Source organism: Aspergillus steynii, assembly GCF_002849105.1.
Source record: "Aspergillus steynii IBT 23096 chromosome Unknown P170scaffold_3, whole genome shotgun sequence".
NCBI lineage: Eukaryota > Fungi > Ascomycota > Eurotiomycetes > Eurotiales > Aspergillaceae > Aspergillus > Aspergillus steynii.
The window spans coordinates 152,329-179,817 of NW_020194400.1; the positions used below are offsets into that span (position 1 = coordinate 152,329).

Sequence of the window (27,489 nt, forward strand, 5' to 3'; positions counted from 1 at the left end):
CAGAATATATAGGGGGCTGAAGGTGAGAGCACCACTACTCGGCAAGATCCTATGTTGATCTTTTAAGCCCATGGGTGCTGCAGACTATTCACGGTGGTATCCACATCTTAATACTATTTTTTAAGACTTCAAAATATCCGAATTAATCATCAATGATCAACTATACAATTTCATGGGCTTGCTTAAGCTGAGTCAATCTCAGGGTACGATCCGTGGCAATACGAACAAGTAATCCCATTAGATAGACAGAATGAAGGTGTGGATGACCTCCTTTTGCAATTTGAAGAAGTCCTATTTATACTGTATTTTCGGGATTGAATCAAGATAGTTACGGAGATGATGAAGACTTCATCGCGTGTTCCAGATGGCATGATTTAGGTTTTTTAGAGATTACTTGAGATTCAGAACGAAAGGGTTACTTTTGGGGCTACATTTTCTTTTTCTCATTTGAAACATGGAATACAGCGGAATTAAAACAAAAACCATCAATTTGCATAGCCTGGCACTCGCTAAAAGAACTCGGAAAAGCCTACGCGAGCTCGACGAAAAAAATAGCGAGGTGGTGATCCTGCTTAGTCAAACATGACGGCATTGCGGAGTATAAGACAGCGAGGAATCTCGATAGGAACAGATAACAACTTCAATCACCTTCACAAGTCAGTCAACGAACCTCAAAATGTCTTTGAAAGGATCCAACGTGCTCATTGTAAGAGTCCTCCATTCTTGATGAAGCTCTGACTAACCCATTTAGACCGGAGCGTCCATGGGAATTGGCGCAGCCATCGCTCATGCTTTCGCCCAAGAAGGCGCGAATTTGATTCTCTTCGCCAGATCGGAGGTACAAGAATTTGGCAATCTTCTAGATCCAACATTCTAACTTGAGCAAGGATAAACTGCAAACACTGGCATCCACCGTCCAAAAGCAACACCCAAAGTCCAAAGTAATATACAAGGCCGTCGACATCCAAAGCTACGAAGTGGTAGAATCGGCCGTGAAATCAGCCGTGCAAGAGCTCGGCGAGATCGACATTCTTATCAATAACGTGCGCTTGCCTCCCCATTCCCTGTCTAACAAACTCACTGATGAATCAAACAGGCCGGGCTGGCCCTCGGCGCCCCCGCGACATTCTCCGACCTCAAGATCAGCGATATCCTCGCTATGAACAACACGAACATCAACGGACTGATGTTTACCACGTACGCCGTGCTGAACGCATCCATGATGTCGCGCAAGTTTGGCACCATCCTCAACATTACGTCGGTCACGGGACTCGAGGTGCCCCCGTTCCCCGGGGAGTCGGTCTACCATTGCAACAAGGCCGCGCAAGAGGGGTTCACAAATGCGCTGCGCAATGAGCTCTGCGGGACGAATATCCGTGTCTTGGCGTTGCGGCCGGGTTGTGTGGCGACGAACTTTCATTCCTTGCGAGTGGGGCATGATAAGGAGAAGTATGAGAAGTTTTTCGAGGGCTACGAGTATGTCTCTTTGTTTCTGGCGGTTTCGTTCGTGCAAGATAGGGAGGCTAATTTGTGTTCTTAGACCTCTGGTGTCGGAGGATATCGCCGGTGCAGCGGTGTATATGGTCAAGCAGCCGGAGAATGTGTCTGTGAAGGCCATGGATATTGTTCCGTCTGGTGAGTTTTCTTTCTATGCCTGCTCTGGCTGGTTGCTAATTTCATATAGCGCAACGGTCTTTGACTGTCTTTGATCGGGAATGGAGTGAGAGGAATGCTTAAGCTTCAAGTTGAATAAATTGTGCGTCAAAATTCACGAACAGTCTATGATTGTTATACGTGAGATGTTTCAATGTGAACGATCATCAAAGTTCGAGTTGTTGCGCTATATAGGTCTCGAAAAGACTCTTTCGGTCAGAATATATTTCAGAAAGATGATGTAGCATCTCAAAGGTTTCTGAGTATACAGATTGCCTTGTATGCCAGAAAGCTCTGATGGCATATTCAGAAGGACAAAAAAATCAACATATAATTATGTAGATCGTGTAGCTTCATTGCAAAATTGCATGCATTGAACAACAGGCTTTTGGCATCCCTCATTAGGCGTTGAGAACCATCATCTACTTAAATTTCCACTCCTGCACCGCCAACTCCCTCACATCCTGCATCAACCCCTGCGGGCTCTCCAGCGCCGCAAAATGACCTCCGTCATCTCTCTCTAAACAAACCCATTAGCCACCATGGCAATACCACGAAAGCAAGGAGCACATACCTCTATAGAACACCAAATTCCCTGTCCTCTCAACCGCCCTCTTGGACGATGGCTCCGTGTCCCAAAAGAACGAACTATAACCAAACGGCACCTGGATGCGATTCTCCGGGCGCATGTTGAATTCCGCAAAGTTTTCATGCCGCACATTCTCGTAGTAGCAGAGCATCGAGGGCATAATGCACCCGGTGAAAAAGTATAGCGAGGCGGTCGTGAGGATGGCTTTTGTCCAGAACGGCTGTTTCTGCTTGTCGGGATCCGCAGCCTCGTTGTATTTCTCGCCAGCCCACATCAGGATCCCGAGTGGGTTGTCATGCAGGGCGATGCCGATGGTATGGGGCTATCGGAGTTGATCACTCAGTTAATTCACGCCCTACAGAAGGGTAGTGGGGGAAAAGGCAGAAGGGAGGAAATACCCTAGTCCGCATCTCAACCGCATACCCCATATGCCTCTCCAACCAATCCTCCACACGACCTGCAACCTCCCTCTCTCTCTCCGTATACTGCACCCCCTCTGGCAACGGACTCGGCGCAAAGTTACAATGCAACAACTTACACGAATCCGTGAACCTAGCGCCCAGCTCTCTGCCCACAAAATGCCCCCAATCTCCACACTGCACCATATACTCCTCATAGCCTAGTCTCTTCATAAGCGCATCAAACACCCTCGCGTTATCACGCAACGTCCAGCCCTTCCGCGGCGGCCAATCCGACCAGCAGAACCCCGGCATACTGGGGACGACGACATGGAAGGCCAGATCCTCAGGATTAGCAGGGTGAGAGAGGGGACCCCACACCTGACTGAATTCCCAAAAGGAGCCGGGCCAGCCGTGGATCATGAGGAGGGGGATGGCGCGGGGGGAGTCGGCGCGGGCGTGCAGGAAGTGGATGTTGATGTCTTCGATAGCGGTGATGTAGTGCGGGTATTTGTTCATTTCGGCCTGGACGGAGAACCAGTCGAAGTCGGTGGTCCAGGCGTCATAGATGGTTTGAGCCCATGAGTATGATGGTCCTGGGAGTGTTAGGGTTGGTGCTGTTCAGATGGAAAGGGCTGGGGACAGACCATATTGGTCTCCTGCATCGGGGACGATCTCGCGGCCTGGGAGACGGGTATCCTTTAGTTTCCTTTGGAGGCGGTCCACTTCTTCGACTGGAATGTCGACCTTGAAGGGGCGGATTTCGGAAGACATGATGGTGTTAGGGTAGCAATGGGTTCGTTATAGTAAGAATGTTAGATGCTACGGAAGATGTCTGCTGGTGAGGGATAAAGTGATCTAAGGATGAACACGCTCAGTCCTTTTGTACCGAGTACATGTTGATCAGAGCATGACATCAGGCGAATCACATTTAGCCGCGAAGCTCTATCCAACTAAGTACCTTGTCGGATGGTCTTGTATCTACACACAGGCTTGCTCTCAAATCCCCCGAGTACAGCAGGCCAATGCAGAGATGCAAGCGTATAATAAATTGCCCTGGCTTTACCCAATAACAGGACTTCGAATTCAGGCAAGAAGGGGAAAGAAAAAGAAAGAAAAATGAGAAACAAAAGTATCCTGGTTTGAATCAATCAGCAGATACTCATGACGTCATGGTATAGTTTAAACCTCGTTAAGACTCCCCATTGGTCAGTGCCTACCCCGTTCTCGCTTCTCAAAATCCTCGTCTGCAGCACTTCGGCGAATTCTCCTGGTAGTTGTTTAGCTGGGATCCACTTCAATGACTGGACTCTCGCTACTCTAGACGGGACTTGGGCCCAGCTCGCATCGAGGTTTGCCTATATGCACACCTCCGCGGCAATGCGCCCCAGACAGTCCGGGCGAAGACTCAGAGTCACGACTGGTTGGTTAGTGTCCTCACCGAGCATCTGTTTAGATCAGTGCTTAGCCTGCGAAGAATCCTACTCACTTCACTAGCATCACGTGTCGATCTCGGCGTGTCAAGTGTGATGAACGGCGGCCGGTATGTCGAAATTGTGCGAAGAAGGGTCGTCCTTGTAATTATCGTGACAAGCCACGCGAGACTTCTACCGATCAAGGGCATGGGCCTGTGGATCAGGGGCATGTCGAACCACTGGCTCAAGCTGCCTCATCGATTGGCAGCGACAACACTCAAGTTGTAACAGATACAGCGAGTTCGCCATCCAACATCAGGCCTCGAGTATCGGGTATCCCGCCTGAGGCACTAACAAATCAGAATCCTGCTCAGTTAACTGGAGAGCAAAACGAACCCAGCTACACACATACAGCTCGTTCTGAGCGAGCTACAGCCCACAATGAAATACATTCCCTTGAACCATCACCTGCACCGAACCTCTGTGCTATTCTCCATACCAAATTCCCCGGCCGCTCGCATCCATCCAGCCAAGCCAACTCCTCTACAAATACACCAACAACACATCAACACCTTGAAGTACCCATCGACGAGCATCCCACGCAACGACCATTCTACGTAACCGATCCCATCCAGCTCTCGCCAACAGAAGTCATCGTCTTCCGCAACTACGTCGAGCGCGTCTCAAAATGGGTACATCACATCCCGATCCCAGACACCCAGTCAACTAACACCGCCAGATCGACTCCTTCTCGCACGACCAGCCCTTCTACAACAAAGTCCCGTCTCTGGCCCTCCACTGCCCGATGCTCCTCCACGCCTGTCTCGCCGCGTCCGCTAAACAAATGACCCGCGCACCACAATACACAGGCTCTCTCACCCTGGCCACATCCCCGGTCTTCTACTACCAGCAGGCCCTCCGCGAAATGAGCCACTTCCTCATCGAACCAGGATACTCAGGTAGCGACGAGCTCCTCGCATCGAGTATCATTCTCTCGACGTATGTCCTTATCCCTGTCCCTCTGCTTAAGCCAACGCTAAGCGCATTGCTAGGTACGAAATCCTCGACGTCGCCGGGGACAGCTTCGGCTCGCACCTCAAAGGCGTAGCGAGTCTGATCCGCTCGCACCGTATCACCGGCGACGAAGATGGCATCCGCGGCGCAACGTATTGGACCTGGTACCGGCACGAAGTATGGGTGGCGTTTCAGTCCGGGCGGAGGATGTTCCTCGACGAGAGGTACTGGAGACCAGGAGACATGGAGGGTGGGTTTGAGGGGATATCGATGCGGGATGTTGCGAATCGCGTGCTGTTTATTTTTGGACAAGCGGTTTCGTTCTACGTTGCGAGGTATAGGGCTCCTGGGTCTGAAGCCGATGTTGATGGCGATACTATGACGCGGGAGGAGTGGGATGCAAGGCAGAGGAATAGGGCAAGGGAGTTACAGGATGCGTTGGCGGATTGGGAGAGAAGGCTGCCTGCTTCGATGAGGATATGCTTAAGACAGGACCAGGGACAGACAGGTACTGGTGCAGATGCAGGACACAAGATCAACCAGTTCCCAGCTCTCTGGTTCGCGTATCCGGAAAGTGGTACGTTCCCTACATTTCCCTCCTCTGTACAACTCAACCCAAAACCCACCTACTCTCTGACTCAAACAACAGCAGTCTCCCACCAACTACACCACGCCTCAAAAATCCTCCTCTTACTACGCACGCCCACCCTCAGAAACGACGACGACCCATTCCTTACCCGCCGTGAACTAGAAAGCTCTCGGCGCGAGATCTTCATGGTTGCCAACTCGCAGATCAATCAGGCGTGGGGGCTCATCTCTACGCAATGTCTGTATGTCGCGGGGTTGGTAACAGACGGGATCCTGGAGCGAGAGTGCACGCTGGAGTTGATTGAGACGTGCCAGCGCACGACTGGGAGACAGACGGTTTGTATTGCGGATCAGTTGAGGGGGTTTTGGGAGTAGGGTTTATTGAGATGGATATGTACATGGAAATAGAAATGTAGTAGGGAGTTGGTTTGCTAGATATAAACTAGTATATAGCACGCTGAATGGCTGGAATGCATATAGATAAGACTCTGTAAATCTAGTAGACCCATAAGAAATCCAAATCGAACGCCCAATCGCACAGCACACCGAAATAAAACAAACAACTCCACAAACTCCACACAGAGAATACTAATCCCACTCCGGAGGAATCAATTCTCGAGCCAAGGAAACACAGCCACAGCCACGCCTAGCCAAGCCGACAACGCCACGCAATCTCGGTCCTGAATATTAACTACCGAGCCAATACCCTCCCACCGAAATAGATCCAGACTACCTGAAATAAGCTCGTCGGAGAAGAACCCCTATCTCCACTAGGCAGCATCAGCAAGTCGCGTTAGCGCAACTGGCTATCTGCACCGTCCAATGAGGAGGGAAAGCGATGCCCCAGGCCAAGAACAAGGGAAGCAGATTACGCACGACGCGGACACGCACTCTTAGGCAGCGGAGACATATAAGCAGATTGCATGAGACTATACATAGGGTGATGGATGGGTGTACTACTGGAGTGGATTGATTGACTTAACCGACGATTGAAAGTATCATGTCGGCTGCTGACAGTGACAGTGCGCATGCATCTTCCGAGTCCCATCGGGAGTGGGACTCAGAGATCGCTAGAGAGGATGAGACGAGCAAGGGGCGCATAGCGGTGGTGCAGATGCGCTCGCAGGCACAAGGGTGCGGACCGCAGGATGACTGGACGGGAGTGGTTGATCCGAAAGAGCGAAGGAAGTTGCAAAACAGGCTGAATCAGCGGGCGTTGAGTAGGTGACCGCAAGGATATTGATGCTTGGTTGTGGTATATGCTAAATAGACTATGTACAGGAAATCGAAGAAAGAGAAGCAAGGACCCGACTGCGGCAAGTGCCAGAAGCGACTCTCCACAAGGAACAGGACATGGATCTGTCTCGTCAGCTGCAACCCCCATGACGGTTGTGCAGATCCCGAAAGTGGACTGCAGGATGGCCCCGGATAACGTGGAGGAGCTGATGCTAGAGTTTCAGCGCCGGACGTTGAGGAACCACCGACTCGGAACGCCGAATCTAGACGACCTGGCCACGCTGAGCAAGCTAAACATGAAACGCGCTATGAAGGACAACATAGTCGCGGTAGGAATGACCATGGCGTGGGTGGCGGATGACGACTCCATTTCTATCTTCAGTATGGCGGGTCCAAGCTTGTCAGAGGGTACAATCCCCCCCAGTCTCCGCCCAACGGCGTTGCAGCGAACAAAGCCCCATCATCCCTGGTTCGATGTATTTCCCTTCCCGCGGATGCGAGACAATCTTATCACGGCCCAGGACGACTTCGATGACGAAGAGCTCTGCCACGATCTGATGGCGTTCTGGGATATTCAAAACACGGAGACCGCGGTTTTAATCTGGGGGAGTCCGTGGGACCCAAGAAACTGGGAGGTGACGGAAGCTTTCGTGAGGAAATGGGGCTGGGTGATAGACGGATGTTCAGAGATTCAGGAGTCATCGAACCGGTGGAGACGGGTACGAGGTGAGAAGGCTCTTGTAATAACGAGTTAGGGAGAAGAATAGCGGTCATCCTCGATCCACAGAAATCTTGCCCGGCAATTGAACGAATTACTTTCCAACAGGTCGTGCACTTTTCAAATGGATTACTCGCCCTCCACCACCTCCATCGCGATCCTGCTGTACCCAGCCGGGAACGCTATCGGTATAACCCTCCCGTGTTGAGATGGTTTGCCAAACATTGGGAAATCCGGTAGGCAACAACCCACGGATTCGGGCTCCAGGAACGACGAACCGAGGATTTCGATGCGTCAGATAACCTCCCATCAGATTTTGGGTCAGAAGCGAAGCAAATATGGATTCGAGCTCCCGCAGCATGGGTGTCGGCTGGTCGGGATCAATTTCACTGGGATCAACAGCATATGGATCTAATTCGTAGTCTCGGTACCGATTCGTTGGTGGCTCGAGATCAATAGCAGAGCAAGCCATGTTGTTCTCTAAATTCCCGAACTTATCGAAAAAGGTGTTCGCAGTGAGGTAATCGTTGTATTTGTTCAAGACCTGCTCCCGATTCACAGTCAAATCGGCTGGAAATGGCCTGTCGACATATTCGAAATCGGGGTCAGTTTCCTTGTAAATAAGCTGCGATCCAGCCATGTTGCTTCCGGCCTGGGCATCGGCCGAGTTCCCATGTTCCGACTGGATCCATCGCACTGCTGTCTCTAGTTTGTTTATGTAGAGATACGGGGGTGGTCCGCGCTGGGTCGATCCTTGTGGCTCGCCATGGAAGCCGCCGTGAACAAATACTTTGCGCGCCAGAGACCGCCATACCAGGATTTCGCAGCGATTTCGCAAAGCTAGCAAGATCCCCTTGCTAGCAAACCATTCGGATTTGGGAGAGTCTATGGCGAGGTACTCGCGGAATTCGATGTAGTCTCCCCTAGCAATTAATCGACACAATGGAATAAATTTGTCGGCTAGCGTCTCTGCTTCCGGTCGCTGTAACAAGACCGATGATGGAAATCGTCCCATGATGATATTGCACGGAATAAGATAGGTGAGTATGCTGCGCTTTTGTTTCATAGCCTGGCGATGGCATTGGTCGTAAGCCGCCTGCAGGGCCAGTTGAGCGGGATAAAAGAGGTTGTTGGAGAACAGGTAACGTCCGAGATAATACAGATAGGTTACTCTTTGCGAAGCCGGGAAATATTTCAAGGGCGGAGATTGCGCAGTGATACTGGAGAACATGGTCTCTGCATTTCGGAGTTTGCCGCACTAAACGGCCATTAGTCCGCCGCTGGAGCAAGATGAAAAAGTCTGAGCTTACCTGGAACAGCAGTTTCAAACACAAGTTGGCCATGAGGTAAATCCCCACTCTTTTCCCCTCGGCCTTCCCCAGGGTTCCGCTGCGGTCTGTAAGACACTTAATGAACGCCTCCCGAACAACATTTGCTGCCTTTTCGACAAAGGTGACCTTCTCGGCACTTTCGTCTGCGTTTGAATTGCCGTCCATCTGTTGTAAACGCGCCACCAAAGCCGGCCGACCATCCAAGCCCATGGCCAGCTTTGCCAGCACTTTCGAGAGGTAAAGAACGGTAGGTAGCATGATGATGCCAAATTGGCTATCACCGAGCGCTAGAACGCACTGACTAGAAGTCGAGTCAGCTCTATCCTCGCATCGAACCACCAATGTATACTAAACAGTGGGCATCCACAGTAGAACAGTGTACTTACTTCAACAATGCCTTCAGCTGCTCATAAGTCTCCAAAAGGTTCTCGACATAGACGTCGCGCAGAAAGGCGAAATAGAGCCTCATGAAAGCCGGAAAAGCAGACCACGAGCTACTGTTCTTCGAGCGCGGGACGAGTTGTTCGCATCGGCGCAGGAGTTCCTTATTCTTCTCCGGTGTATCGGGGTAGTCATATCGCAGCTCCGCCACCATCTGTTGGTAGACTTCGTTCAGCGGGGGTTCGAGCTGCAGGAAATCCTGTAGCTTGGCGCCATCGCGGTTCTTCACCAGCTCGGCAATCGCCCCCATGAATTGTTGTAGGACATTACTGCCTGGTCCAGACATTGTGACGATCGACCGCAGGGAGGTATGCGACTCGGGAGGTTAGGGAGTGACGATCGAATGGGTGAGTGGACAGTCGGGTGTCGCTGTCTGAGGTGCAGGTCGCGCGGTGCGCAAAGGGACAATTCAACGTAGGTTTCGCATTGTGGTGACAAAGAAGGTCGGATGGAAGAGGGCGGTCGAGGACAAAGGAGATTCCGCCGACGCGAACAGTTGAATGGCCTCGAGACCAAAGGAGTGATTCTGGGTGTTTTGTTCTTTCGACTCGCTTTCTTTGGTTCTTCGGAGCTGCAGTGGGTCGGTCAGGTGACATCACTGTGCTTAGTCAGTGCCAAGACTTTGGCCAACGATAAGAGGATTCACTATGCTTTCTACAACAACCTCATGTTGGAGTACATACACTTGGAATTATGCTCTACCGACTAAAATTTACCCTTTTTGAGAAGACTTAATATGCTTTATCATGGAGAGGTGCTTGGTTGATTTTCTAGATATAATAAACATGACGATATATTGTAACATTACTTCCCTTCATGAACCGAAGTTCCGAACCCTCTCAAATCTGATCCCACACCACCTGATTCATCATGTCAAAGAACTCATAATTGAACGGCAAGATGTCCAAAATGGAAGGATCTTCGTTCAAATCTGAGGTCTGTTGCTCGAACTGTAACGACGACTCGATTTCCGCAAATATATCCGGGAACTCTTGATCCAATGCTATTTCATAGTTATCCTCAGAAGCAAAAATCACATCAGAGGTCGCCATGAAACAGAGCTTCCGAACGCTCCTGCCAATCGCTCGTGCCGGATGCCATGTTTTGGATAGCTCATCCAGCACTGTAACGCAAATATTCAGCTTCGCCTTATGAGAAGCAGTGCTGAGCATCTCAGTCTCACGCAGAAGGACCAGAGCCGCGGACAGAGTGCAATGTGTTGCTGAAATAGGGCTGCGCTCGAAACTACCAAAGATCTGTCGATACTTCTGAGCTACCAGGCATATTGCGCGTGCGGACTCTCGGCAGACATCCAGGGCTAGGTTGGCGGTTTCGTTCGGTGTTTGTGAATCATCTTCTTTTGATTGTGGTGTTTTGCTGTATGGCTCTGCTAGGAGGATTCTGGCGGTATAGTAGATCATATGCAGAGTGTAAGCCTGAGGGATGCTGTTGGGACGATCAATCCTCAGTTCCGTGGGCAGGTCATAAAGCCATGATCGCAAGTCTAGGAGACATGATTTTAGAAATGCCGGGCGCTGCTTTGCATTCAGAAGGGGCTTAGGTGCCCATCTGGGTTTGTTAGTGCTTTATTCCGATATTGGGTGTAGGACTGCAGTTCTTCGTGTACCGATAAAAATAGCCGATTGAACTAGCATCCATATCCGTGAATGTGACTTACAATGAGAGTATCATCTTCTCCTGAATCAGGCAAATACCAGCCATAGCCCTTTGTAGCGGTCGAAATGCTCGTTGGGTTGAAGTTTCCGCGGGTGATGATTCTTCATTCTCATCATCTTCCGGTACCCTGACAGCGCCTTGCGAATCCTGCAGATGATTAGGACATCTAGGAATCATGGCTTCAAAGTTCAATGACAAATGCACATACCAGCATCGAGCAAACTCTGCCCGTATACGACGACGACCACTTGTCATGACAGTATAGAGCCCAATATATTTGTCGCCGAAGCTGAATCTCCCGATGAGATAGCGTCTTGGTCTCTTCAAATCCCGCAGGATCAAGGTTTAGTCCCAAATCCAGGACAAGCCGGTTTGCCATTCCATGGTGTAGCCAGCATGACGCATCGCCTCCTATTGCCTGGGGATAGGTGAGTAGATGTATAGATCAGCAGAGTAGAATAGTAACGCACAATATAATATGTCCCAATGATAGTCACTGCTTGAACTGTTGTCAGACTGGGGCTTTCTATGCTTTTGTACAAATAGCCCTTCGCCTTGGCCACGAATATGTCACCTGCTGTCTTGGGATCATTTGGGTCGGATCGAACGTCGATTTTATGCGAGTACAGCGAGCCGACAGCCAGGATGCAATAGTGAAGCAATGGACTGCAGTACTGACTGCCAGAGTTGATGCCTTCGTAATAGAGCATTTCATCGACAACCGCAAACCACGGGTTCTCCCAGGTAAAGTAGAGGTTGAGTAGTTCCTCTTGTATGGACTTTGAAACTCCGACCTCGATCACCACGCGGTCATAGAGGTGATAAACACTTTCTGATTCCCAGTCCAGAGCAGCGACCGGAGCAACGATCGAAGCAGAGACTTCTGTCTGCAGAGTATCGGACGAAGGCGGAAACTCCAGCCTTCCGCTTGTTCGCCCGAAGTATCTCATTTCGCCATCTCGGTCGAAATTAAGAGACTCATCAAGCGCAAGCTTTCCCCAACTCTCCGTTAGTTCCTCGACTGTAGGGTCTCTTGCTTCACCTCCCGTCGGACCAGACAAGGAGGACGATGACCACCACTTGGGCTCTGTCGATTCTTGAGGATCGATCCCATGCTTCTTTAGAAGTTGTTCTAGTGATTCAATCCTCTGCCGTAACTCAAGCACATACTTCTTCGATGCCGGTTTCCGGCTAGTATCTGCGTCTGAGTATGCGCATGAAATCTGCCACTGGAGGCACCTCGAGCAGGATGGCTTTTTGCCGTCACACTAAGGAGTGACCATCAATACAAGGGCGCTGAGAAATCGGAAATGGGTGCATTTGGTGAAAGGGGTACCTTAGCTCGCCTGCGTCTGCATTCTTCGCATGCTTTGGTCGTGTACTTTCCACGAGGCCTTCCGGTGTTTTTCTGCAATATTGGGGGCTGAGGGCTTGTATTCTGGGCCATGGTGGTTTCGTAGTCAAAATGTCAAGGTTAGAGACGAGCATGACGTGCTCGAATCTCGGTGTTTTCGTGGGGATCCTCGCTTCGGAAAATCCTCGGGGTTTCTCCCACAACAACCTTTCGACCGCGTAATCCATGGTAGGGAATTCTTATAAACATTATTAACCTAGTGTGAATTGCCACCACTCATTCACTATCTCGAAATCTGCTCATCCTATCACCCCGGAGATTGTATATTATCTTTGATAACTTGAATAAATTCCAATCGCGTCCATAGTGATACGATAGAATGCTTAAAACTCACTGATATGTACGATTGCTCCGAATCGTCAAGGCCCTGTATAAATGGCAGTACCTAAGGACTACCACCTAAAAACGGTATGAGTATCGGAGCCTATTGAATATCGTACTTTAATCCCAAGACATCTCGATACTTCCACCAACCCGGTCGACCTCTTCGCAAATATAGAACAAATGTACACATAGACTATGATCATATCTATCCCATCCGAGCGCTCACAAAGTCAATGACATCAAAGAAGCTTTTCTTAAAGAATCGCTCCCGGGTCGTCCGATTGACCACCTGCATCCCAAACTGTTGATCATAATCGCCAAACTCCCAATTATCCGCCCACGACCAAGCCAAAGCCCCAACTACACTGACACCATCCTCGTGAATCGCCTTCAGGATTTCCGACAAAAAGGAGAGGTAATAAATACTCCGCGGGGTGTCAAACCTCTGATCTGCCAGGTCCTTCTCGGCTTCAGCAAAGACGGGAAACCCAAACTCAGACACAACGATCGGATGCCGGAACGTGTTCCACAGATAATTGAGGAACTCTCTCAGATACGTCGGGGTAATGTACGTGTAGGTCTGCGATCGATACCCTATATTCCATCCGAACGCATTCTGCTCTCTCTGGTTCACGCAGAGAGGCCAGAGCGTGTTGTTCGCAGAGTGATCGGCGACACAAGCGTCGATTCCGCCCGGTGGTGAGGAAACAACAATAGCCGTGTATGCGTCGATAGCGAAGAAGTCCGACGTGTTGGCTATGTACGAGAGATCGTGTTCATCGAGCCCCTTGGCGCCTGGTAGTGTGCTAAGAACAGAATCTGGGTACTGTTGGCCGAGATAGATAGGGTAGGCAAATAATCCTAGTTGAATCTCCTGGAATCGATTCGCGGCCTGCACATCGTCTGCATCACTAGGGTTACGAGGAACTCCGAAGTTATCGTTAAGCTTGATCGCCATCTTCCCGGTTGCGTTCAACTCGTCGTGATAGAAATGGTAAACTTGTGCGTGCGCATGCACCACGTTGTTGGCGCCCTCGAAATTGAACGAATATAAATACGGCTCAGTGAAGGTGATCCAAATGGGGACTCGGTCAGCGAAATGGGAGAGAACAATCTTCGCGTAGTTGACGTAGGCGTCGACAAAAGTCTCATTGTAGTAGCCGCCATTGTAGGCACCGATCTCAGGATGCGCAGTGAAGTTGTCATCTGTGGAGACAAACAGCCAGGGGGTGTCAAAGTGAAGTAAAGTGACAATTGGCTGCATTCCAGCATCAAGGACGGCAGTGATCAAATCATTGTAATGCGCAATGCCCTGTTCGTTGACTGGCGACCCGGGCAGGACGACAGGTAGGATTCGGGACCACGAGATCGAAAGGCTGTAGTATTTGACTCCCATCGCAGCCAGTCGCTCAATGTCTTGCTTGTACAAGTAGTAGTTTTCGTTGGTTACGTAGTTCTTGGGCTGAGTAGAGTTGACCAACTTTTCCTGGATGCTAGGGCTTCTGCCCTCAAGTGCCACGGCTCCTTCCACCTGGGCTGTGTGAGCGTGCTAGCGATGAAGTGTGTGTATTCCTATCTGCAAGAACGAGATGTCCCTAGCTATAAAGAAGCCACTATAGGCGGTACTAAGCTATATTAGACAATGGAAGCGAGGGAGGAGTACTAAGTATACTTAATACCCCCTATACTCAGAGTAATAAAGTCCGAGTGATTGCCAAAATAGGAAATAAGATATTAAAATTTATAATAAAAATTAATAAAATAATTATTATAGAAAATAATATATAAAAGATAATTAAACAAGTAGAAAAAGCAACTTTTAAATATAAAATTTAATAAATAATTTGATAAAGGCTAATTATTTCTCTGAATTAATAAAAAATTATTTTTAATAATAGTTTTATAAGGCTATTAGCGGCCTAATAATTAGTTTTTATATAAAAAAATTTAATAATACTAGATTAAACTTATTTACATAAAAAATAATATTAAATATTAATATACTTTAAGCAGGTATGAAATTCAGGGTTCTTTATAAGAGTAATAGTACCCTGATTATTTATATAAATTATTATAAAAATAGGAATAAAGATATTAGTAATATTATAGTAATAAATATTTATTTTAGAAAAAAAAAAAATTTAAATAAGTTCCTGAACTACGTGGGATTAAAAGATATACTTAGATTTAATAAAAAAAAGAAATATAATTACCTATTTTTTAAAAGATTATAAAATAGGTATTTTGGTAAGAATAGATATATATTTAGATATAAATTTTAATATATTAGAATAAAGGCTTATTTAATTAATATTACAGAACCCTTATAGGCCTCCGCTCTTTTTATTAAAAAATAAAATATAATTAATAGTTACAGAGAGATAACAGTAAATATAATTAATAATAATAAAATATATTTTACTAGGGTTCCGAGCGAATCAGGCGAGTTTAATTATAATAAATATAATATTAAGGCGAGTACTAATCATAATCTATATAAAATAACTAATTATAGCTTAAAATAACTTTATTTTAATATATTCCATGTTGATATTAGAGAGAGTTAGTATAATCTTTTTATTATAAAAAATAAACACCAGATTATAAAAGGCAAGATTAAAATAATATAAAAAATTAAAAATATAGTCTTTTTAAAATAAAATAATTTTATTATTATAATAAATAATATTTATGCTAAGGAAATGTTTTACCAGACTATTATTAATAATTTTAAATATTTTAGTAAATTTTTTTTAAAAGATTTAATCTCCGTGAGGTCCTTTCCGAGGATAAAGATATTATTAATATAAATTAATATATAAAAATAATTACAGATAAATATAGAATAATCTATATAAATATAAATAAAGCTAGTACCCTGTAAGATTCCAGAAAAAAGATTATATTATTTTTAGGATAATTATTTAAGATTACATATTATTTTTATAAGTAAATTATATTTATTATCTTATATATAGCCCCCCGGGAGATTAATAAATATTAATATTTTAAAATTAATATAAAGAAAAATAATAATTATATTTAAATAATAAAGATACCAGAGGAATTATATAATAATAATAATAAAAATCTTAAATAATATAGGTTTAATAATAGCGGTATAGATCTTATTAAAATTATAACTAGTATATTAGCAAAATCCTTTCACTACTAAGTATGCTTTAAAGTATTTATTATATTTAATTTTAAATATTTAGTAAAAAAGTAAAAGTCTTATTTTTTTTTCTTAATTAATTATCTTAAATATTCTATTTCTAAAATATTATTTTATTTTTAAATATATAATTTCTCTTTATTTCTCTGTATTTCGGCAGGAGATTACTTCTTAGTAGAATTATAGCTTAAATTTATTATCATTTAGATTAGATAGATAATAATCAGATATAAAAATAAATTTAAGAATAAGAGTTTTAATATTATTAAGTATCTAGTTAATTATTTTAGGGTAGAGGTTAGTAATAAAAGATTTTAATAAATATTAAGTAAGATTAGGATCTTAATTATAGAACTTAATAATATTAGATTATAGAGATTTAATTAAGCATTAGGAAGGTTTTTTAATATAAAAAAATAATAAATAAGAAGATTAGGATTAATCCTTCTTACGTAATATTTTAAAATAAATAGATTATTATTATTAAATTAATAAAATTTATAATTATTATCTTAGATATTAGGAATATTCTTAGCTATATTAAGAAGATTAATAATCTTAGGATTAGGTGTAGGGATTAAAGGCAGGACCCTAGTATAATTCTATTTTGTTATTTAAAAGAAAATAAGAGTTAAATTATTTAAAATAAGTAAATTAAAGTAAAACAGTAAGAATGACCTCCTAATTATAATATTTAAATTATTATATATATAAATAAACTTAGTAAGGATAAAGGTTTATTTTAAATTATTTAAGAAAATAAAATTAAGATTATAAATAAAATTAATATTATTTATATTAAAGATTTTCTAAAATTATATATCCCGGCAGAGAATAATCTGCTTTTTTTTAATATTATAAATTTTATAAAGACTCTTATTATATCTAATAAAATAATCTTTTTTATATAAATATTAAGCTTATCGTGTTGTTTCTTTAGAATAAGATACTAGTATTTATAACTAAGTATCTTTTAATAAAAAGTATTAGGAAGTTTACTGTATAATACCTTATAAGAAAATATATTAATTATATTATAATAAAAATAATTTTAAATATATATAATTATAATAATAAGATCCTCCTATAAAAACTTAGAGAGATAATTCTTAATTATTATAAAAATAAGTAATTTAATAAAATATTTGTTTTTAATCTCTGTAATTAAATTTAAATATAAAAAATAGGTAGGAGAAGGATCCCAGATCTAGCCTTAATTTTGAAAATATTAAATAAGAGGTTTATATTTTCTAGTATTATTCCTATAAATCTTTTTTATTTTAATATTAAATTAAGTATTAAGAAACTTTTTAAGTATAATAAATTTATTAAGTAATTTAAAGTAATTCTTTAGGATAAAGATTTAATAAAATTATATAAATTTATTTATAAAAATTATAAAGTATTGCTTTTTATAATAATCTTATATAGAAATAAGGCCACAGATATTAAAATAAATAATATTATTAAAAGAGAAGAAGATTTTTTTAGAATATTACTAAAAAAATAAGTAAGTATTTTTTTTAAATATAGAGATTATATTTTTTAAAGATCCCTTTTTAAGTTTAACTCTTTAAAAATAGTAAATAGATAAATAGACCTTTTTCTCTAAGATATATGTTATCTGATGGTAAATAATCTTTATTAGAATAAGAGAGATATTTATTGAATTTACTAATAAAATAATAATAATTAAAGAAAGATCTAATCTTATAGTAGTACAGAGATAGTAGTATTTATTTATTTAATTAATATATACTTTTATTTTATTTTAAACAGTAAATTTAATAATTCTATTAGTACAAAAGTTTATAGAGATACTAAGATTAGTAAGTTAAAAAATTAAGATAAGATTATAAATAAGTAAAGATACAAACTAAACACGAAAAATTATAATATTATTAAAGTAAGTGTCAGATGAAATGCTAATCTGGGCTTATAACTATCAGATGGGGTAGGTAGGTCACGTGGGTTGAATAGAAATTTCAAATGACTAGATAGAATAAAGGAAATCGATCAGTCAGATGAAGTAAACAGTTCACCTGGACCACCTAGATCTGATGATAGACCAGAGGTCCTACCATTCACTATGCATGTAGATAGGTGAAATTGATTAATGAATGAATGAATTAATGAGTAAATTGAATAGATGAAATCAACTTGTTAAATTGAAACGGTAAAATCAACTTGTTAAAAAGAATGAATTAATGCAGGTCATTGACTGCATATTTATAAACAATAAAATCAGGGCTAATTTAATTTGGCCCTAAGCAAATATTATAAACATGAAATCATTAAATCCTTCTAGGCCTTTACCTGTGAGTTATATTATTAATCTAGGCCTTTAAGATCAACCTCATAGATTATCATTAGATCAATATTTAATTATTTAAATGATTAAATGATCAGGATTTCATGATCAGAATAATTAGAATAATCAAGATTCAACATATAAATCATAATGAAATCATTTAAATGATATCAGAATGACCAGGGTAGTAATATTCACTTTATGGCTTATAAAATGAATAGGCGAGATATTCTGGACCCTTTATATTGATCATCTGAACAAAGCCATTGATCGCAGTGGTTGAAATAAACTTTTAATTTCCTAAATAAGAAATTTATCGACTTATGTTTTCTGACTTCTATAGGATTTTAGCGACTGGTAATTTCCTAAAGAGGAAGGTAAGCTAGTCTAAAATAGGAAATTCTTCAGAAATTTTTCTTTTTTATTTTCCGCTCATATTGAGCTCAGTTTCACCTCACTTTTCCCATACAATTTGGTGGTGGAAGTGAGAGTTCAATGAAGTGACAGTAAAGTTGTAGTAAATTTTGAATAATTTCGGTTGTGGGGTTAGATCAGGTGATTCTGATGAATCAGGTGATGTCAGGTGACCCCATTTGACAGTAAGTAATAGATCCTAGCTTAATAAAATTAATTAATAAATTATTGTAGTCTTTTGTGTAAAACACATGGTTAGTAATAATAATAATAAGATTCTTATAAATAATAAAGTTCTTTAAAAAATTATAATTAAAAATTATTATATCAGTGTCAAATGAGGTCACCTGACATCACCTGATCTAGCCCCACAACCAAAATTATTCAAAATTCACTACGACTTTACTCTCACTTTATTGAACTCTTACTTCCACCACTAAATTATATAGGAAAAGTAAGGTAAAACTGAGCTCAATATAAGTAGAAAATGAAAAAAAAAATTTTAAAGAATTTCTTATTTTAAACTAGCTTACCTTTCTATTTAGAAAACCACCAGTCCCTAGAATCCTATAGAAGTCAGAAAACATAATTTAATAAATTTCCTATCTAAGAAATTAAAAGTTTATTTTAACCACTATAATTAATAGCTTTGTTCAGATAATTAATATAAAGGGTCTAGAATATTTCGCCTATTTATTTTATAAACTATAAAGTAAATATTACTATTCTGGTTATTCTGATATTATTTAAATAATTTTATTATACTTTATGTGTTAAATCTCGATTATTCTGATTATTCTAATTATAAAATCTTAATTATTTAATTATTTAAATAATTAAATATTAATCTAATAGAAATCTATGAGATTAATCTTAAAGGCCTAAATTAATAATATAACTTACAGGTAAAGGCCTAGAAGGATTTAATAATTTTATATTTATAATATTTACTTAAGGCTAGATTAAATTAGCCCTTATTTAATAATCTATAAATATATAGTTAATAACCTACATTAATTTATTCTTTTTATTAAGTTAATTTACCCACTTAATTCATTTAATTAAGTTTTGTTTATTTATTTAATTAATTTTACCTATTTATATATATAACGAATGGTAAGACCTCTGGTCTATTTATTTTAGATCTAGGTAGTCCAAGTAAATTATTTATTTTATATAACTGATTAATTTCCTTTATTTTATTTAACTATTTAAAATTTTTATTTAACCTATATAATCTACCTACCCCATTTAATAATTATGAGCCCGATCTAGCCCTTTATTTTTATTATTTATATATACACGTGAATTAATTATTTACCTGTTTAATTAAATTTATATATATTTAATTAAATTCACACCTATATCTGAATTAATTATTTGTTTATTTAATTAAATTTAACCTATATATGAATTAATTATTTAATTACTCACTACTGCAGTGAACTATTTACTATTTATATTAATTTAATTTATTTAACCTGTATACTTACTTTAAATGTTTTATTTCATTTATCTAAAATATTTGATTAATTTAAATTATCTTATTAATTTATTAATTAAATTTACACATATATAAATTAATTAATTACCTGTTTATTCACTATTACAGTAAATTATTTACCTGTCTAATTTAATTAACCTTTACTTACTTAATTTATTTTTATTTTATTAAACTTTCACTTTTACTATTGATTTATATAGTGAAAGTAAGATAAAAGTAAGGTAAAACAAAAATTAAATAATTTAAATTATTTTATTAATTATTTAAGCTTACTAATATAAATATAAAGCTTAATTTTTAATTAAACTAGTCACATGACTGGATACACTGGTTTAATATAATTAAAATAATTATTAAAAGTAAATATGTTTAGGAATTTATTAATCCTAATTATATAACTATATCTAATTAACCTGTACAGCCTAGTCACCCGGAACTATGTAACCTTAATAAGAATATTAGATTAATTATTAATTTAACCTAAAATAATTAAGCACTTTATTAAAACCTTTTATATAATTATAAATTAGTACTTTAAAAATACTATTACATAGATAAGAGCTTAGCCCTAATTCTACTTTTAATTAAGAACTTAATATTATTAGCTAATAAGGTTTTAGTATCTAACAAAGAAACCCTATATTATATACTATAGATCTTTTAAATAAAACTAGCTTCTACTAATAAATCAAGAAAATATAATATTATTAAGTAATATTATATACTTAAAAATCTACAAAATAAATATTTAATTAATTTATATATTTTACTATAGGAAAATGTCTATACTAAAGCGAAATTACTTAAAATAAGTAAAGTAAATAATCCACACCGAGTTTAATATAACTTTATTAAAACTATTTATGGGTCTTATTTAATATTTATAAATTATTAAAGCGAAAAATTAAATAATAAAATTAAATTATATAATAAAATATTATTATTCTTTAATATAACTAAATAATTTAAAGATTATATAAAAATATTCCTAATATTTAAATACTTAAACTAACCCAGCCGAATTGCTCAGGTAACCTTTAAAGGAAATATCTTAAAAAATACTCTAAGTCTTAAATTTAATCCTAGAACTCTTAAAAAGAAATAAAACTACCCTTGTTAATCAGACCCTAATAAAGATAAATATAAATTTAATTAATATTTTTATATTAATAATTTATTAAAGAAACCAGAAAATTAGTTACGTAATCCTAAGGCTATTTAATAATTTAATAAAGCCTTTAGGAACCCTAAATTTCGTATAATACTTAAAGCTATAAAAAATTGCTTGAAATTAATAAATTAAGTAATAAATTAAAATAATAAATTTTTAACTGATTTAATTATAATAGTTTTAAATTTAATAAGACTAATTAAAAAACATATTAGTCTTAATTAAGTATTTAATATTATAGCAGATATCTACATCTGTAATAATTAATCCTTATTTAATAATTATTATAAATCACTTATATTAATCTCTATAAGGAATACGCAGACATTAATTAAAGATTTTAAAACAGTAAATTTAAAACCTTTAAACCCTTATAAAGATAAAATAATATTTAAATTATATTATTACACCTACATTCCACGATTTTATATTAATATTTTATTTGTCTTAAAGGTAAGGCAATCAGGTATTTATTTTAATTCTAGAGCTATATATCTAAAAAGCCCTAATTACTGCCTAATTTATGAAGTCCTTGAAATTATAGGTATTTATTTAATTAAATAAAGTATTAATAATTATATTTAATGGTTATCTAAATTAACTCCTGAAAATGATTATATTCACTATCCAAATTTATTACTGAATTTATTACTAAATATTAAAGTAAATAAATTAGAGGCTTATTTAATAAAAAATTCAAATAAACCAGTTATCTCTTATAAAATAGCTGAATTATGGTATTTAAGATTAGGGCACCTAAGCTCTAAAGCCCTAAAATATTTTAATTTAATAGTTAACAGAGTAAAAATTAATAATAAATTAATAAAAACTAAAGATTATTATCTGATTTATTAATTATTAATATTAAAATGTTAAATTTCTCGAATTCTGATTTAATTAAGGATTAAACCATTTGGAACCATTCATTAGGACCTTATTTATTTAAATTAGGGAATCTACTAAAAATAATATATTAGTTATATATATTACCCTTATTCAAAGTTTTATATAACTAAAGAAATTTTATTAAAAGATCACATAAGTATTTTAATTATTAAAATAATTTAATTTATTAAATATTAATATCACGTGACTATTAAATAATTTTATTTAAGTTAAGGTAAAAATCTAGCTTATTTTTATAATTACACAAGATTTAAAAAAGTAATTTATAATATTAGCCTGATTAGGCAACCCGAGCAAAACCTATTTATAGAATATTTAAATATTTTAATCATATAAAAAATATAAATTTTATTTATTAATTTAGGATTATCACCATATTTATGGCTAGAATTATTAAATATAGTAATATATATATTAAATCACACCCCTACTTATTTACTAAAGTGGAGTACCCTGTATAAAACCTTATTCAAATATCTTAATTAGCTTTTATTATATATGTTACAGGACAAGAAGAAGCTTCTGTTCTAAACATGCCTTGGACAAGAAGAAATAGCTGAAGAGCTATTCCTTGCGTCCGTACGAATCTTTTTATTATATAATACGCTAGTGCTAATAGCCGCGAGGCCTTAGGCACTAAAAGGTGCCTTAGATAAAGCTTTTATATCTAGGGGCAGTCTTATAATAATAGCCCCTTTTTCCTCCTTTCCTAACATCCTTATACTGTGAGGTGTACCGTCTTTATATAGGATAGCTAGATTAACCTGTAAGTATAAAATAAACCTAACACAGTAGTCCCTTTTTTAATACTGTTATTCGTACGAGTTAGTCTTTTCTAGTAGTACTGGCTGTTTAAGAGAAGCTTTATTATATAAACTGTATAATAGGTATTATAGAAGCGGCCAAGCTAGTCTCTTAAGATTATATATACTGCATAATATCTTATATAAAAAGGGTCTCCCCCCCTTATTATATTATTTTTTTTTTATTAGGGTTATTATTCTTTTTTTTTTTAAATTTAAAATATTTAATCTTCTTATATAAATCCCTTCTCACTGATTTAACTATATTTAATAAAGAAGCTTATAAGGGTAATACTTTTATTTTAGTCTATTATAATCTATTTATAATTATTATTAATTTTGCTGGCTGTAATTCTCTCTTCTAGATTATTTATAAATAAACTATATATAATAGTAATACTAGCCTACCTAATTATTAGGTCACTATCTGTTTAATTATACAGGATAATAAGGCCTTATTATAGCTTTACTATATAAAGGACTAGTAACATATATAATAGTTCCCCTATTATAAGTTTAAGATATAGGTTAGGTCTATTTTTACTGCGCAGGTGAGAGAGACAAGTATAATTATTATATAATATATTAATAACTAGAGTAGTTATATACTAGTTACCTATCTTATATTAATATTTTTTTTATTCTGTCTTATAGACTGGTAATGTTGACTGCCTGTTTGCATGATAACTATATAAAATTCTGGTATATTGTATGATTACCAGGATAGTGGGATAGGGCTTATACTAGGTGTAAGTTTTAAAATTATAGAGCGTGCTATAATTATTATGCTCCGGGGGAGGACTAATATAAGCTTGTAATAATTATTATTTTTTTTAGAAATATTATTAAAAAATTAAATAATAACTAAAAGTTATATAATAATATTATTATTTTTACCTTTTTTTTTTTTTTTTTTTTTTTGTAATTATTAGAGCGGGGTAAGCCCTTTTTTTAAGTTAATTAAAAATTAAGAATATTTTTGTCCGGGAACTAATACCTGTAAGCTATATAATAATTAATTAAATATAATTATAATTTGGTATTATTATCTGGCTGCGGCTTTAGTATTATCTATTATTATTACAGATTCCTAAGTTAGTTTACTGTAGCCTGTCTATTTTATAAGATATTATTATTAGTTTTTCTTTTGTCTTTATATATTTTATTTATTAAAGATTTTGTTAATTTTATATTCCTCTTAGCTATTTATTATAATAATAAATAATTATAGGTCATCCTGTTCTTAAAATAGAAATAGGTTATTTAATATTAGGCGGAGTAAATTAACATAGAAAATTAGGTAAATACTTTTTAGTATATCTAGTTATACAGTATATAAGCCCACTAGTTTTATAACTATATATTTTATATTTTTCTAATCTAGTTTCTTATTAAGATATTCTGTACTGATATTTTTCAGGTTTAACTAGACTTTATTATTAATCTTATATAATAATATTATTTAATAAAATTGATTTGCTTGTCTCTCTGTATTCTGCTAGGTATACATGATAGTAGTTTAAGCTTTATTTAATATATTCTAGATTTTTTGTATAATAGTATCTCCTTGTTTTATTAGGTTTAAAGCTATAATATTAAAGTCCGAGCTTTAAGCAGTCTTTATATATATTATATTTAATTTATAGCTGTGGCTCAAAAAAAAAGGAGAGAACCTAGTAATTATACTTATATAATTATTAATAATTAATTTAGCTATAAGTAATAAATTAACCCAGTTTTTTTAGTTATAATTAATATAAGTTTATAAATATACTTTAATAGTGCTATTTGCGTGCTTAGTAGCTTTATTAATCTGGGGGTGATAAATAGTTAATAGTTTTCTTATTATTTTTAACAAGTTATATACTCTCTTCCACGTATAACTAGTAAATTATATGCCATAATCTGATATAATTATTCTTAGGAGATTATATTATCTAAAGACTATTTTTATTAAAGCTTATGCTATTATTTCTAAAGTAATTTCTTTTATTATATATAATATAATTTCTTTTATAAGTTTGTCTATAACTACCAGGAGGTTTATATAAGACTTATTTTTAGGTAAATTAATAATAAAATTTATTATTATCTTTTATTATAATTAGTCAGGTGCTAGAAGGGACTTTAGTAAACTATATTTTTGTTTTTATTATAGTTTTATACAGCTACAGGTGTTATAGTTTTATATAAACTACCTAATATTATAGAATATATTTAGCTAATAATATTACCTGCTAAGATTAAGATATATCTGCTTACGCCCTAAGTACCCCGTGATTAAGAGATTATAATTTACTTAAATAAGTCGCGTATAAAATAGTTTATAATCTAGTATTTACTAGCGTCCCTAAAAGTAAATAAACCTTCTATCCGTTATACACTCACTAGGGGAAACCTTAAAGCCTAATTATAAAAGGAATTTATAGCTATCTAACTGTATAAGATCTTATAAGATTTAATATTTAAAGTTTTATATAAATACTTATTCTTAATTATTAATTAAGTTATTCTTTAATTTTTAGGGATCTTGCTCTTATAAAGTTTATATAAAAATTATTTTAAATATTCTTACTTTAAGCCTTTTTTACTTTTCTAGTATTTCATAGAAAATCTGTATTATATAAGAGGATATCCGAGAGTTATAATTATTAAGTATATTTTATTCACGCCAGGAAAAAATATTTATTTTTTAGTTCTTAGTTTCTTCCTGGTAGATTAGTTTAAAGTTAAATTTACTTAAAAATAGGCTTTACTATACATATCTCTTAGTTAATTTATGTAATTTAAAAAAATACTATAAATTCTTATAATCTATTATTATTTTAAATTCTAATACAGAACATAACTCAGTATCCTATATTTTAAAATAATATATAACTGCTAGAAGCTCCTTATTATAAATCTTATAATTATATTTTACTAAAGTATTTTACTTAAAAAAATACACGCAAGAATATAGTTCTCTATTTTTATCTATTTATAATAACATGCCCCCTATATTATAACCTAAGAAATCTATTTTTATAATTATTATATATTTTAGGTTAAAAAGCCGGAGTACTAGTTTTACTATAAATTTCTTTTTTAAAATCTAAAAATTTATTTTATATTCTAGAGTCTAAAAGAAAGATTAATCTTTCCTAGTTAGGTTTATAAGGGGCTATATAATATCTAAGAATTTTAAAATAAACTATTAATAAAAATTTATAAATCCTAAAAAGCTTTAGACTCCTTTAATTAATTTAAGATTTTCTTATAAAATAATTACTTTAATCTTTTTAAGATTTATCTTAACCCCTTTTTTTACTTATATAATAAATCCTAAATAAAAAGTTTCTTTCTGTTTAAACTCGCACTTTTAAATATCTAAGAAGAGTCCCACATCTTTAAATTTTTATAATATTTTTTATATATATTCATAATACTTTTCAAGACTGCTATTTATATATATAAGCATATTATTAATATAAGCTAAATAAAATTTATTAAGATATTCACAGAGCGCCCAGTTAATATATTTTTAAAAGATGCTAGGGGCGTTTACTAACCTAAAAGATATTACTAGCTATTTATATAATTTATATTATATATAAAATATAGTTATCTATTTTTATCCTTCCGCGATACGGATCTTATGAAAAGTAAATAAAATATTTAATTTAGTAAACTACTTTATTTTCCTAATCTAGTTTAACATTTTATAAATTAAAGGCAGGGGATATTAGTCTTTCTTAATAATTATATTAAAGGCTTAATAATCTATATAAAACTGAAGTCCTCCCCCTAGCTTTTATATGAATAGTACTAGGGCTACTGCGGATAAGTAGCTTACTTAAATAAAGTTTTTTTTTAGTAATTTAGTAAGTTCTGAATAAAGGACTATTAGTTTTTTTTAAAATATATTATATAAAGGTCCTTAGGAAACTTCTGGCTCTTTTTTATTCTATTATATAAGCTTAATCTTATAATTAATCTTTTTTCTTTTATATAATAATAGTTTTTCTGTGTTCTCTGGTCGGAATAATAATAAAAAGTCCTTATAATAATTAAGGAGTAATATATATAGATTAATAGTTTTTTTAGGATATAAAGCCTTTTAAATATTAGCTAGTAAAACTATAAATACTTCTGTTCCTTTTTTAATCTTTTAATATATATACTTCTTAATTTTAGAACTAAACACTAGTTAAATATCTAGTTTTGTATATTATAAATATAATAAATTTTTTAACCTTATTCTAGTTATATAGAAAAATAGCTGTCTTTATCTAAGTTTAAAAACTTTATTATAATAGGTTAGCTAACTCTTACCTAAGATCAGATTATAATCTAAGTTATTAGGTATTATATAAAAATAGGCTTCTTTTTTATAGTATTACCTAATATCTATCCTTATTTATATAA

The 27,489-nt window shown here is 36.2% G+C and overlaps 7 protein-coding genes across 7 annotated transcripts; 3 read left to right on the top strand and 4 right to left on the bottom strand.

The window, feature by feature from the left end:
- Nucleotides 1-662: 662 nt before the first annotated feature.
- Nucleotides 663-1,737, top strand: P170DRAFT_454627 (SDR family oxidoreductase; the record flags this gene model as incomplete). Its single annotated transcript, XM_024851457.1, has 6 exons — nucleotides 663-706; nucleotides 752-838; nucleotides 888-1,043; nucleotides 1,097-1,476; nucleotides 1,541-1,635; nucleotides 1,685-1,737. Exons 1-6 carry the CDS (start codon nucleotides 677-679, stop codon nucleotides 1,735-1,737), a joined length of 801 nt encoding a protein of 266 aa, XP_024705226.1. The 5' UTR covers nucleotides 663-676.
- A 449-nt stretch (nucleotides 1,738-2,186) lies between these two features.
- P170DRAFT_354148 (epoxide hydrolase family protein) lies at nucleotides 2,187-3,414 on the bottom strand (the record flags this gene model as incomplete). The annotated part of the gene is made up of 3 exons (XM_024844012.1): nucleotides 2,187-2,564; nucleotides 2,641-3,236; nucleotides 3,288-3,414. The coding sequence occupies 3 exons, from the start codon at nucleotides 3,412-3,414 to the stop codon at nucleotides 2,187-2,189; spliced, it is 1,101 nt and encodes a 366-aa protein (XP_024705227.1).
- Nucleotides 3,415-3,804: 390 nt separating this feature from the next.
- Nucleotides 3,805-6,032, top strand: P170DRAFT_508218 (Zn(II)2Cys6 transcription factor; the record flags this gene model as incomplete). The annotated part of the gene is made up of 5 exons (XM_024854543.1): nucleotides 3,805-4,067; nucleotides 4,138-4,747; nucleotides 4,795-5,054; nucleotides 5,108-5,646; nucleotides 5,719-6,032. 5 exons carry the CDS (start codon nucleotides 3,805-3,807, stop codon nucleotides 6,030-6,032), a joined length of 1,986 nt encoding a protein of 661 aa, XP_024705228.1.
- Nucleotides 6,033-6,400: 368 nt separating this feature from the next.
- Nucleotides 6,401-8,037, top strand: P170DRAFT_380198 (bZIP transcription factor). The gene is made up of 2 exons (XM_024845518.1): nucleotides 6,401-6,877; nucleotides 6,939-8,037. The coding sequence occupies exons 1-2, from the start codon at nucleotides 6,658-6,660 to the stop codon at nucleotides 7,646-7,648; spliced, it is 930 nt and encodes a 309-aa protein (XP_024705229.1). The 5' UTR covers nucleotides 6,401-6,657; the 3' UTR covers nucleotides 7,649-8,037.
- P170DRAFT_353240 (uncharacterized protein) lies at nucleotides 7,706-9,669 on the bottom strand (the record flags this gene model as incomplete). The annotated part of the gene is made up of 3 exons (XM_024843969.1): nucleotides 7,706-8,869; nucleotides 8,922-9,243; nucleotides 9,329-9,669. 3 exons carry the CDS (start codon nucleotides 9,667-9,669, stop codon nucleotides 7,706-7,708), a joined length of 1,827 nt encoding a protein of 608 aa, XP_024705230.1.
- Nucleotides 9,670-10,129: 460 nt separating this feature from the next.
- On the bottom strand, nucleotides 10,130-12,526 carry P170DRAFT_404595 (Zn(II)2Cys6 transcription factor). Its single transcript, XM_024846536.1, has 5 exons — nucleotides 12,397-12,526; nucleotides 11,531-12,328; nucleotides 11,269-11,478; nucleotides 11,062-11,207; nucleotides 10,130-10,952 (listed from the first exon to the last, which is right to left on the bottom strand). The coding sequence occupies exons 1-5, from the start codon at nucleotides 12,505-12,507 to the stop codon at nucleotides 10,223-10,225; spliced, it is 1,995 nt and encodes a 664-aa protein (XP_024705231.1). The 5' UTR covers nucleotides 12,508-12,526; the 3' UTR covers nucleotides 10,130-10,222.
- Nucleotides 12,527-13,003: 477 nt separating this feature from the next.
- Nucleotides 13,004-22,300, bottom strand: P170DRAFT_473511 (glycoside hydrolase family 1 protein; the record flags this gene model as incomplete). Its single annotated transcript, XM_024853049.1, has 2 exons — nucleotides 13,004-14,334; nucleotides 22,294-22,300. The coding sequence occupies 2 exons, from the start codon at nucleotides 22,298-22,300 to the stop codon at nucleotides 13,004-13,006; spliced, it is 1,338 nt and encodes a 445-aa protein (XP_024705232.1).
- Nucleotides 22,301-27,489: the final 5,189 nt, after the last annotated feature.

Bases quoted from the DNA above. Each gene is read 5' to 3' on its own strand.
- P170DRAFT_380198 (XM_024845518.1), top strand. From the start codon at position 6,658: ATGTCGGCTGCTGACAGTGACAGTGCGCATGCATCTTCCGAGTCCCAT. The intron at 6,878-6,938 runs GTAGGTGACCGC...GACTATGTACAG, and splicing joins GCTGAATCAGCGGGCGTTGA to GAAATCGAAGAAAGAGAAGC.
- P170DRAFT_404595 (XM_024846536.1), bottom strand. From the start codon at position 12,507: ATGGCCCAGAATACAAGCCCTCAGCCCCCAATATTGCAGAAAAACACC. The intron at 12,329-12,396 runs GTACCCCTTTCA...GTCACTCCTTAG, and splicing joins GCAGACGCAGGCGAGCTAAG to TGTGACGGCAAAAAGCCATC. The intron at 10,953-11,061 runs GTAAGTCACATT...TAACAAACCCAG, and splicing joins GAGAAGATGATACTCTCATT to ATGGGCACCTAAGCCCCTTC.